At 41.6% G+C, this 12382-nt stretch overlaps 1 protein-coding gene across 1 annotated transcript in view; it reads left to right on the plus strand.

Moving 5' to 3' along the window:
- The window catches only part of ERC2 (ELKS/RAB6-interacting/CAST family member 2), a 1129221-nt gene that overhangs the window by 575705 nt on the left and 541134 nt on the right, over positions 1 to 12382 (plus strand). Inside the window, exons 10-11 of the mRNA XM_019505002.1 lie at positions 8352 to 8492; positions 10089 to 10229. Of these exons, the coding sequence (XP_019360547.1) occupies positions 8352 to 8492; positions 10089 to 10229 (282 nt within the window). The remainder of the gene's footprint in view (positions 1 to 8351; positions 8493 to 10088; positions 10230 to 12382) is intronic.

A 12382-nucleotide genomic window follows, 5' to 3' on the forward strand; every position in this document is an offset into this window, starting at 1 on the left:
ATGTTTATTTTGAGATCTGGGGAAAGATGCTGGATCAGTCTTTGTTCGTATTTATACCCTAAAATCCCTTTGACTTCATAGATAGATGATGTGAGTGAAGTTGTTAATTCAAGGTGTAAGTGGGGCAGACCCTCAGTGCTGAGGTAAATTTTACTCTGAGAATGAATGGGTGAAGTCTCTTGTTGCCATAAAATTTCTGATGCATACTTACACACTCACATGAATACAGGTATGGGCTATAGATGCCTGCTTCCTACTGTATTACTTTTCTTGTGTTAATAACTATAAATATAGGGCTGTCAAATTATTTAAAAATGTGATCATGATTAGTTGTGCAATTAAAAAAATTAGTCACAGTTGCAATTTTAATCACACAGGTAAAAACTCAAAATTTTGCAGAATTATGTGGGTACTTTATATGGCTGGGGGTGGGTTTGGGGTGTGTGTGGAGGGAATTTGTGAAGATGTGGGGGGCTGTGGGCATGTATGTGGGGTTTGGAGCCTGGGGAAGGGGGACCTCAGCACACCCTGGCAGAATGTGGGGTACTGTGGGTCAGGAGTGAGGAGCAGCAGCAGGGCTGGAGGGGGGGGGGCACTGTGGTTTGGGAGTGAGGGGCAGGGCACAGACATATCACTGCCCTCCCCACAATCATATTACCACCCCCCCCACAGGTGTCCTCTTTTTTGGAACTGGAAATATGGTAACCCTATAGGAACGCAGCCTGGCAGTGTGTAGAGCAGTGCCCAGGAGGTAAGTCTGTGGAGGAGAAGGGGCAGGAGGAGAGGGAAAGGGTAGGGGAGCAGATCAAGGTGCCTATGATCAAGGGAGAGAACAGGGCCAGGGCAGGAACAGAGTCTGGGGTGAATGGGGCCCTGGGGTGGATCATGAGACGGAGCCATGGGAGGCTGGTTCAGGGGTGCAGATGGGGGCGGGGCACGACTCCCCACTGCTGGGCGCACCCATGGGAGAGGCATGGAAGGCATGTGCCCCCTGGTTTTGTGCATGGGGTAGAGGCAGGCTGCCCACTGGAGGCTGGGGTTCTGTGCCATGCTGCCTTTGCCCTGGGAGCTGTGCGCTGGCTGCACCATGCGTCCCCTGCCCTCCTGGCGGTGGGAGGCACAATATAATATTGCACAGCTCCTGGGGCAAAGGCAGCAGGGCATAGAGCCCCAGCCCACAGTGGGCAGCGCTCCTCTACCCTACGTACAAATTCAGGGGGCACGTGCCCCTCATGCATCTCCGGGGGGTGTGTGCAGCAGAAGGGAACTGTGCCCCCCTGTACCACTGGACGAGCCTCCTGCAGCTCTGTCTGATGACTCGTCCTGGCCCCAGGCCCCATTTACCCCAGCCTCTGCCTTTTCCCTGCCCCTTCTCCACTCCTTCCCTCACTGTGGAGGCCTCAGTCTGTCCCCTGCCTCTTCTGTCTCCCCCCACCCCTTCCTCTCCATGGATTTACCAGCTGGATGCTGCTCTACACAACACTGGGTTCCATTCCTGGCTGCATGCATGCTGCAGCTGCTTGTGTGCATGCGTCTGTGCCTGTGCGTGTGCTTACCCTGCCCCCCTGCCTTCCTGCTGCAGCAGCTCCGAGCCCACACCTGGGATGCCCTGCAGTCCTCTGCACTGCTACTGCTGCCCCACTGGGTGGCCCAGAGGCAGGGGTGATGGCAACGAAGCAGAGTCCAGGTGCGGGCTCCAAAACAACATGTGTAATTAAAACATTAAAAAAATTAATGAAAGGGCCAGTTAATGTGTTAATCATGCACGTTAATGGCAATTTATTGACAGCCCTAATTTCTATTTTATCCAGATTAAACATTCAATTTTGATACTGTTCACTAACAGCTGATGGAGTCCTTATCTTTTTAATTGAAGTTTTGTTGCTGGAAGTATATTAATAAAATGTTATTATTATGACTGTTAGCATACAGCTATCAGGAAATGTAAATATAAAGATTTTCATTGATGTGTTGATCTGCTCACATAACACACTATAAGAATACTGATATGTTTAACTCTCTAATAAGTAACCAAAAATATTACACCTGTCTAAAATAAGTTAATGTCACTATGAAAATCTTAACTTTTCCCTGTACTGTCTGTATCAAGTAAAATATTGGCTGTATTTAAGTCCATTATTTTTTTTTCCATTGAGTTTAGTGGGGCCAGCATTTCTTCTAAGATTTTTTTTTTTTTTTGGTTTAATTTTCTGTGATTTTTTTTTTTAAAGAAAAAAAAATCTCTGGTAGATGCCTTTCTGTTCTCCTTCACCTTTCCAGGATTACTTATTCTCTAGCCTTATGCAGATTGGCAGCACCTTTCCTTTCCAAATTCCTATTTGTCATTTGAGTCTGAAAAAGTATCTTAACCAGTTTAATTAGGAAAGGGGGCCAGGTGAACAAGCAACCAACTGGTCCATTTTTCTTTTCCCATTCAGTGGTTCCTCAAATTACACCTGTGTTGTGAGCATGAGGAATCTTCAGGACAGCCACTCCCCTTGATTCTTAAGATTTCCCTTAACCACAAGAAGAGAGAGGTAGTTATGTTGGTCTGAAGCCAGGCAGAAGGTAGGGTAGTTTGGCACCTTATAGACTAACTAAGTCAAAGATGCATAAATTTTTGTAAGCAATAGCTTGCTTCATCAGATGTTGGAAGGGAGTGCAGGAAGCAGAACTTCTAAATAGAAAGTAGGGATAAGAATATAAAGGGTAGAGAGGGTGGGAGGAAAAAGGATGGAGCACTACTAGGAGAGGCAGGTTGATTAAAAAAAGAGAAATACAAAGCAGTTAACCCATTGAAGGGATATATGGGGGTTATAAAAACTAACCCAGCTAATGGGATAAAAATCCATAGTCTGGTTTAGACCATACTTAATACACTCCAATCTGTGGGTGATTTCTTGTTCTGCACTTTCCTCTTCAAGTTCATTTTTTAATCATTTGTTATATCAAGTTTGTTTTGTTGCCTAAGAACAGTCACTCTCAGGTCAGCAATGAAATGTCCAGGGAGGTTAAAGTGTTCTTCCACAGAAGCTTGTGTGTCTTTCTGGAATTGGTCTCAGATCAGTGTTCATACATTCTTCCATGAAGGGATATGTCAATCTAGATAATAGATGCACACTGTAAGCAAGTGATAGCATATATCAGGAGTTAGTAACCTCTGGCCCATAGACTAGATCTAGCCTGTGGAGCCATTTAAACCTGTCCAGGGATGTGGACATATGGCAGCATTTGGTGGCAGAAGGCTTCAGCAGCAGTTGCTTTTCCCTACCACCATAGGGAAGAAGGCAGCGGTGGTGGGTGATTTCCCTGTGCCAATATGGGTTAAAGCAGCAGTGGCAGCTGGGTACTAGCAGCTGCCCACCTGTTTCTGACCTAAACTGGGTCAATCTGGTCTGCAACCTTAACAGGTCTCTGACAACTGGCATATATGACTGTAGCAGGACTGAGACTCCAGGGTGGCCACGATGTCAAGTCCTGGCCAAGCGCTTCCTTCCCGAGTATGGCTCCTTGGTGTACTCGCTGATGTTGCCTTTCCTGCCACACCTTGATGTAACTAAAAACAATTAGGACACTGACAGAAGTGACGGTTTGTCGTGTCATCAGACCCCTGAAGCACTCTACAGCTCTGCCCTGACAGAAAAGCACAGCTGCAGAGCACTTCAAAAGTGCCTGATCAAATGACAATCTGAGCCCTCATTACATGAGGTGGAGGACTCCGAACTGCCCACCCCACCCTCCAGCTGGGCAGCTATCTGTTGTTTCAAGTGCCTGGCTGGCACCTATCTCACTCCTGAGTTGTGGCCCCCTGGCCCTATCTGTGTCTTAGAGCACAAGCTGCCTTAGAGGCAATAATCATGGCCTCTCTCCTCCCCTGTAGCCATGACCATGCCTTGCAGGTGTTATTCTGACAATGTTCTGGACCTTCCTGTAAGGGCCTCTGCCTTCTTACTTTAGCCACAGCCCACCTGTTCCAGCCTGGCTTTCTTGGCCTCAGCCAGTTCATCAATTTCCAGGCCCCTGGCCCCCAATATTGCCCCTTGGGGTCCTGGACCCAGGCAGTGGTGCTCTTTTAGTTCTCAGCCCCCTGGGATCCCTGATCTGGACAAGGTGCTTGTCCACTCAGCATCCTGGGTCCCTGACCCACGCTGTTCTTTTGCCACCCATGAGCCCCTACAGGGCTCTATTCAGGGTGCTTCTCAGGCATCCCTGTGGCTGGCATGCCACCTCCATAGCTATAATCCTGTCCTTTAGTTTCCCCTTAAATGTAACATAAATACAAGTGGCTGTCTTCAACAAAAAAAATCTCCCCCATTTGGGGTTTATGGCATCCGGCAAACCGTACCTTTCTTTGGACTCTCACTTCCCAGGGGTCATGGGTGGCTAGGGTGCTTGCCAGGCTGTCTTCTGCAGCCCCTCTGTCCCAGGAGATCCACTCCCTGCAGCATGCAGGGCCAAACTGTCTACCTTGCTTCTTTTACTAGGCTTATGGTCTGGAGCACTGCCCCTTCCAGTCAGGTGACTCTCTAATCAGGCACAGGGGTGTCCCCTTGTGTCTGATTGTCAGCCTGCTCCTCCCTGTTGCAGCTGGATCCCACTGCTTGCATCCTTTTTTTTTCAGGCTGTCTGGGAATCTGCCCCACACAAAAAGCTTGTTAAAGGGCAGTTGGCTTTTGCTCAACTGCTTGCCTCTGCAGTGAGATAAGCCCTCTGCAATTTCTCCTTCAAGTAATGGGAGACACTGGCTCCCACTTAAAATGACATTGGTAGAGAAGATGGGGAATGGACCTCTGATGTTATAATCTGTGTAGTTTGGTCTATGTTGGTGACTGAGATGCATATCTTAAGAATCTGGAGCGGGGATTCCTATACTTAGGGCGTGTCTACATGTGTCAATTTAAGGCGCTTTAGCCCAATTTAAGGCACATTAAGATTGTGCGGATTTACACGTGTGCCCTAATGTGCCTTAAAAAAGTAGGTATCAAATTTAGGTTCAAATAGCTAAAGTGCATTCATGCACATGAAGTGGCTCATTAAGGCTCATTAACGCTGTGTATGGACTGCCTTTGACTAACTTTAGTCCCACATCAATCTGCATACATGGCGTTAATGCACTTGAATGCATGCGAGCATTAAGCTAATATACATTAAATTTAGGCATACCTAAATGCACGTGTAGACACACCCTTAAAGTACAATCCTAAAACTATAGCCACTCAAATCAACAGAGCCAGATTCAGACCCCACTCTGATCTGTCACCATAGAAAACCTGGGATGAGGGCAGCAGAACCCCTTTGCTTGTTACATATAGCCCCAGCTTGAACACTTTAGATGTATCATTAATGATCCCCCATCCCTCCTGAAAAATGACAACCATCTCAAGATAATTAGGGAGGACAAACCTGTCCTGGCTTACAAACAACCTCCCAATCTCAATTAGCTTCTCTCCAGCAACAGGTTACCTAACTCCCCTTTACCCCCAGGAAACAGACCTTGCTCCAGACGCAGATGTCAGCGTGATGTCAGATGTGATCCAGTGAACATGGATCACATCATTGCTGGACTAAATAACATAGATTATAACATCCAAGGTTCATTCATCTGTTTCTCTACCATCTGTGACATTGGTTCCAGAAAGACACAAGTCTGTAGCAGAACACTTTAACTTCCCTGTGGACATTCAATTGCTGACTGCAGAATAGCTGTTCTTAGACAACAAAACTTTAAAAATGCACTTGAATGGGAAAATGCAGAACAAGAAATCATCCCCAGGTTGGGTAGTTTTGAATAGGGTCTAAACTATGGAATCTTATCCCATTACCTGGATTAGCTTTTATAAACCCTATGTCCCTCTATGGGTTACCTGCTTTATTTTTTCTTTCCTGACCACCTTGCCTCTTCTAGCAATGCTACCTCCTTTTTTCTCTGTCTTCCTTACTCTTTGTGTTTGTACCACTTCCTATTTAGAAGCTGTTCTGCTTCCTGCAGTCCCTTCCTAACTTCTGATGAAGTAAGCTGCTGGTTACAAAAGCTTATGCATCTCTGATTTAGTTAATCTAAGGGGCAAATCTACCCTACTTTCTGCCTTAACCGTAAGACCATCCAAAATGTTTGTTGCATAAAAATAATATAAATGTTTGCTTTTGATTCAAAAGACATTGACTACTATTTTAAAAGGCCAGTAAATACACGTAATATGTCATTAAGACCATAGAAACATGATGAATGCTTAAGAGTGTTTTATACATGAGAGCCTCAAGGGACTCTGCTTTTGTGGTGAAAGGAAGATCTGCAGAAAGAAGGATGGAACTTCTAAAAAAAAATCTCCTGATCTTCTGGCATCTCTGTTTATTCCTTTAATCTGTTCCTGTCCCTCCCCTCATAGTAGAAAGCAGAGGGGTACACAATATTTTGTGTCTGATGAAGTCAGTGGTAGGGAAAGAACATTGCAGATTTCTGCAGGTGAACGACCAGCCAGGAAACAGCCAATGGGCGGGGTACAGAAGCTGAAGAATATTGCTTCTTTGGAGGAAGGTTGTTTCTGTTGATGCTTTACAGAGTGGTCCAGGAAAGGGAGAGAGGAGGTAAGGAGGAAGGAAGGGCTGCTGAAGGGGTGGGAGTTGAATTTATTAGGCTCATGTTCCTCAGTTTATTCTCTTCCTTAGAGGCTGAGGTTATGCCTTTTACAGACTTCTTTTGTACTTAGAAAAACAGAAAAATCTTTGGAAGGGCTTCTAAGCCTCAGAGAAACATTGTACTGAACATCTGGACTCTTAAGTAATGAGAATAATCTCAATAGTGAATTTTAATATGAGTACTGTACTTTTAAACATTTTTTTATAAATGAACAAGGGCTGTTTTTTCTACAGGATAATTAAACCCTTTACAAATAAAGTGGCTGATGAGAAGCCATTGAAACGTTGTGTTTTCTTTAACTTCCTTTGTAGTCTAAATTATGTTTAGTTGTAATTTTATTTAAGAAATCAAAAAGCAAACACATATATGACAGTGTGTAGGTGTGCATCTATATGTGTGTGAATAATATATGTGTCTGTATATATGTATGTATTTCAAGATTTTCAGCATAAGTGGGAGGAGAATTCTAAAAGAAAAAGCAAAGAATACTATAATGGCATACCAAAAAATCAGAGGGGAAAAGATAGATTATGATGTCTTATTCATCCTGCTGATACTGTTTTGTTTTGTTTTACCTTATACATGTTTTTGTTTAGTCTAGAAGTCATGCGGATTTCTATGTCTTTTTGTGGGAGACTATTCTATAGTCGAGCAGAGCTTTTTGTCAGTAATTAGTTTCCCTTGATGCTCTGTTTAAGTTGTCCTATTCTCAGTTTACAGTCTTTTCTAGTTATATCTCTAATTCACACTAAATATTTCCTGTTATTGATTGCCCTTTACACCTTTTTTATCTTTGTGGACAGTGATGTCCATAAATTCAGTTATTGTTTACTCAAACTAAGCCACTCTATACTTACCATGTATTTTTTTTTCCTTTTTAAATCCATCCTTCTAGTCCATTAATTGTTAACTGCTCTTCTGTGAATACCTACCAGATTTTCAAAGTGTTTCACTTACTGACAAGCCCACAAACTCATATTCCAGATGCAGTCCCTTCAAGTTGTAAAGGAAGGTATTATTATTTTCCTGAGCTATGACTTCTGCCCACTTCCTACAACAACCCTAATTTAGCATTACACTTATGACAAGTGTTTAAGCATTCATAGAATTATTAAGATAGAGAACAATCTTCTTTATGAATTGATCAATATCAACATACTTTATCTCTTCTTCAGACAATATTTTACTTGGTCTCAAAAAGTAACATGAATTTTTGAGTTACTGAAAATGGTAAAGGTCGTGGCTTGCACTCTAAATTATTATATAATAATTTACTGAGTTGTGGAAGCTTTAATCAAGAATTCACTTGCAATTTGTGCACAACCAGCTGGGAAGTAATTTCAGACTAAATAAAATGGTGTTGTCTTTTTTAATTTTGTAATGACTTATGGGTGTTTTTACATTGTCTAACTAAATAATATCCCATTAATATTATAAAAGTAAATATTATAAAAGTAAAAAGCTTGAATCAATATCAAGCTTTTTTAGGGTGAAATAATCATTAAGCTTTTAGTAAATATTGAAAAAGCTTTCAACTTTAGTTAATATTAATTAGCTATTGTTTATTTTTTATTTCCATTAAGAATCAATGTGGAAGAATCAATGTGATACTTGTGCTTCCAAAGTTCTGTGTTCATAGTACAATACAATGCTTTCTGAATGTTTTGCTTTTTTAAGTTGTATAATTTTATATTTTTGCTTTTTTTATCATTAGGAGAGAATAATAGAACGTTTGAAGGAGCAGAGGGAACGAGATGACCGAGAAAGACTTGACGAAATTGAATCCTTTAAAAAGGAAAACAAAGACCTAAAGGAAAAAGTTAATGCTTTACAAGCAGAACTGACCGAAAAAGAGGTCAGTGTTTGTTGTAAAATTAAAAGCCTTTGTTCTGTTTTTTTCTGAAAGGCTTATTCTTAGGATGTGAGAGGATCTATCAGACACACTATCAAATCACTTAAGCCCTTGCTTATAATAATTTTTACTGAGCACTCCTCACTTTCAAATTCCTGAATACCTTGTACATAAAAGATCTCTTGCCCTTTTGGCTTTATTTTTGTATATTTATTTCTGTCTTTCCTTTCCAAGTGGTTTAATATTCAATTAACAAAGGTTTAATATTCAATTGCAGCTCAGCTCCTACTTTCAGTTTGTATCCAGACTAATGTATTTAGCCAGAGCAGGAGCTTCCAAGTGTAGTATCCAAAAGCATTTGACTCAGACTGATCACTGACACTTGGTTTTGTCTGGCAAAGCTCTTGTTCAAGCTGACCATGTTACTAAAGTTTTGGCTGTATCATTGCATGCCACTATTCTGTGTTTAGTTCATTAGATTCCATGACCCATATGTATAACGTAAATCCAGAGTATGTCATATAACAATATACTTCCCAACAACATAACTAGGGTGGGGCAACAGGTATAGCTGCCCTGAGTATCAACTTTGGTAGGGGGAGGGAAGGTGGCAGAAAAATATCAGCTGCAGTTGCAACTGCACGATGATACTGAGGACATGGCAGCAGCCGGAAGTCACTGCTGCCCCTTCACATGCAGCTTCCCTGGGTACCTGAATGCTTTGCTATGCCTCTGATATTTCTTTTTTGGTTTTTCTCTTGTGTACTTTGGAAAAGGGGCTGAGACTAATAGGCAAATAATGTTGTTAAGGGGAATGTTCTCCCTATCCAAAATCGCTCTTAGAATTTGTTAATTTCTAAAGCTATCCAGTAATGGGCTTTTTGAAAGCCTCCTGCCATTTTTTTCAGGGGCTACCAAGAACAATGGTTCCAGCAGCAGTTCTGTTTGAAATACTGTTTCTAGAACCAGACTGCCATTATCATGGCTACTGGCATGATGTCAAGAAACAAATACAAAGGAATCATGCTTTTAACTCCGTGGAGAATACAAGGTAGATTTCAGTGCCAGTAAAAATCACACAGGGGAAGTCAGGAGAGAAATAAGATTGATCTTAAAACTTTTAAGAGTATTATGAGCAATAAACATTGACAAAATAAATCAAAGTCAGTCTATTTAAATATATAATGTACTGACATATATACCATCTTTAAACTCCTCTCATGCAAAACTAAAATGTATTAAGAACTGTAACATAGATGGTAATGCTGAACAAATCGAGAATTAACTGTTTTTTAGGCTCTTGATGATTACATTTACAAAACCAGGTGAATCATCCATTTGTTTCCATAATGAAATTACAGCCTCTTTTAAGTAGAGGATCATTGCACATTAAAAATCATTTTTTCATGGACATACATTTTTGTAAGCATGCTGAAAATGATCTTAGTTTTTTATTATGCTATAAATGCACATCTCCATGCCTTCACACACATACAAGCCATTTTTGACTGACCGTGTAGCTGATATAATCATTTACTATGCCAGTGATCAGTGCAGTTTCTTGAATTAAGCTCTTTCTTTTTCTTGATAATTTTTCAGTCTAGTTTAATTGACCTCAAAGAACATGCATCTTCACTGGCATCAGCAGGGCTGAAAAGAGACTCCAAATTAAAGTCCTTAGAAATAGCCATAGAACAAAAGAAAGAAGAGTGTAGTAAGTTGGAAGCACAGCTGAAAAAGGTAAGTGTCATCAGAGACCATCTTATTTTAAAAGGATATAATTCTTCATTTCTTTAGTATGTAAATGTTAATGAAGAAAGAGATCCATTTTAAATTTGTCTGTCTTCTGCTGATATGAACATGAAACACTATTGACTTTTTCTCAAGAAGTTTGTATAAAAGTTGTCTGTGAGCCTGAAAAATTATCTGAAGTTTCCTGACTGAGGGGTTCCTGAAATCTGGTAAAAAATAGCTGAAATGAGAAAAAGGTTAAAGAAACCAGCTATTCACTAGATGTGCAAATCTAAATTACTCTTAAAGATAAATAAAAATGTATCATATTAAAAATCAGAGTAATCTCATAGGTGATTAATTCCTACTCTTTTTAATGAAAATGTCTTGTTTCTATATTGAGTTTCTGCTTAGTATTTTTCTTTGAGTGTAAATTTGTGATAGTTATAGTAATATTTTACAAATCACAGTTGGTTGTTTCTTATATATATATCTCCAGCAAAAAGCAGAAGCAAACTTTTTAAGGAAAACATTTTAGAAGCACAATATTTTATAAAATATATTTTTATGCTACATTATAATATTTTTACCAAACTGATGAGCAAGTTTTCTTGATGTATCTTCAATCATACATTGTTTCTTTGACTTTTTCTTGTGTCATTTAGTACTGTCTGCACTCATTGTTCAAACACCAAACTCATGAGACATTTACCTGGGTTTAAGCATCATGTTTGCTTTCTGCAATTCATAAATGTAGATCAAACTTAAAACCACAGGTTTGGACATAGGTTTGTAGAGATTTTTAAAAGCAAGTAATTAGTTGTGGCATTGATCATTGACATGTAAAGGGCCAGATTCTGATACCCTAACTCTGATATCATTCTGATACCCTATCCTACAACTGAAGCAGCTACATTGATTTCAGTCGTACCTACCTCTGGAGAAAAGTATTACCATGCACAAGGAAGGATGTCAGAATTTGATCCTTTATTTTTACCAAACATTTTATGTTTTAGAAAGTATGTATAGAATGGATTATATACTATACTGCATATTTTAGGAAAACATATGGGTGTAAGTTTTGCTTTAGAGCAGTTAGCAACTTTGTATATATAGTAGGGCTGTGCAGAGCTTTGGGTGCTGATTCAATTGGGAGGAGATTTGGCCCCATTCGGTGGCCGAATCTCTGAATCCAAATTGAATCGGGAGACCAATAAAAAGGTCCGAATCGATTCGAAGCCTCCAAATCAATTTGGAAAAAGATTCGGAGGAGATTCAGAGATTTGGGGATTCGGGCAGTTCCTGCTCGCCACCGCACCCACTCTCCTAGCCCCCCACCCCATGGCTGCTCCGTCTAGCCCCAGTGTCCTGGTGCTTAAAAAAAAAACAAAAAAAAACTCCACACTCACCAGATCCTGTCAGGCAGGGAGGTGATCTCCACTGCCCCGTGCTGTGTGAGGGGCTCTGCGACAAGCCCCCATTCCCTGCCTGCTCTCCCAGCCCTGTAAATGTCTGCCCTGCCTGGTCCAAGCTCCTGGCTCTTCAAAAAAAAAAAAAGAAAGAAAAAGCCCTGCACTCGTGGGGTTTCAGAGGGCTTGTGGCAGAGCCTGTTCATGCAGCGCAGGGCACTGGGGTGCAGCTGGGTTTTCCCCCTGCCTGGCAGAAGCTGGTGAGAGTGGGGCTTTTTTTTTCTTTTTTTTAAAGAGCCTGGATGCTGGGGCTGGGTGGGGCAGCCATGGGGGAGAGCTGAGAGAGCTGGCAGGGGATGGGAGCTCATGGCAGAGCCCCCCACTCAGTGCAGGGCAGTTGGGGGCAGCGGGGACCACTCCCTGTGCCTGGCAGGAGCTGGTGAGCGTGGGGCTTTTTTTTTAAAAACAGTTGGGATGCTGGGGCTGGGTGGTGCTGGGAGAGTGGGTGGGGGATAAGGCCTGTTTGATTCAGAGGTTCGGGTGATTCGGTGGCAGCTGAATCTTCGAATCAGATTCGGCTGAATCGATTCAGGACAGTGATTCGAATCACTGAATTGAATTACTGCCCCCCCAAATTGGTCCAGTCCAATTCCTCAGCAAATACTAGCCATTTCGCACAGGTCTAATATATAGTTATTGGGATGAGGAAAGTTAATATTTTTGGACAAGCTTGTGTGGAAAGTAATTTTGACA

This window comes from Gavialis gangeticus, unplaced genomic scaffold (genome assembly GCF_001723915.1).
Source record: "Gavialis gangeticus isolate Ggan-Ray unplaced genomic scaffold, GavGan_comp1, whole genome shotgun sequence".
In the NCBI taxonomy this organism is placed as follows: domain Eukaryota; kingdom Metazoa; phylum Chordata; order Crocodylia; family Gavialidae; genus Gavialis; species Gavialis gangeticus.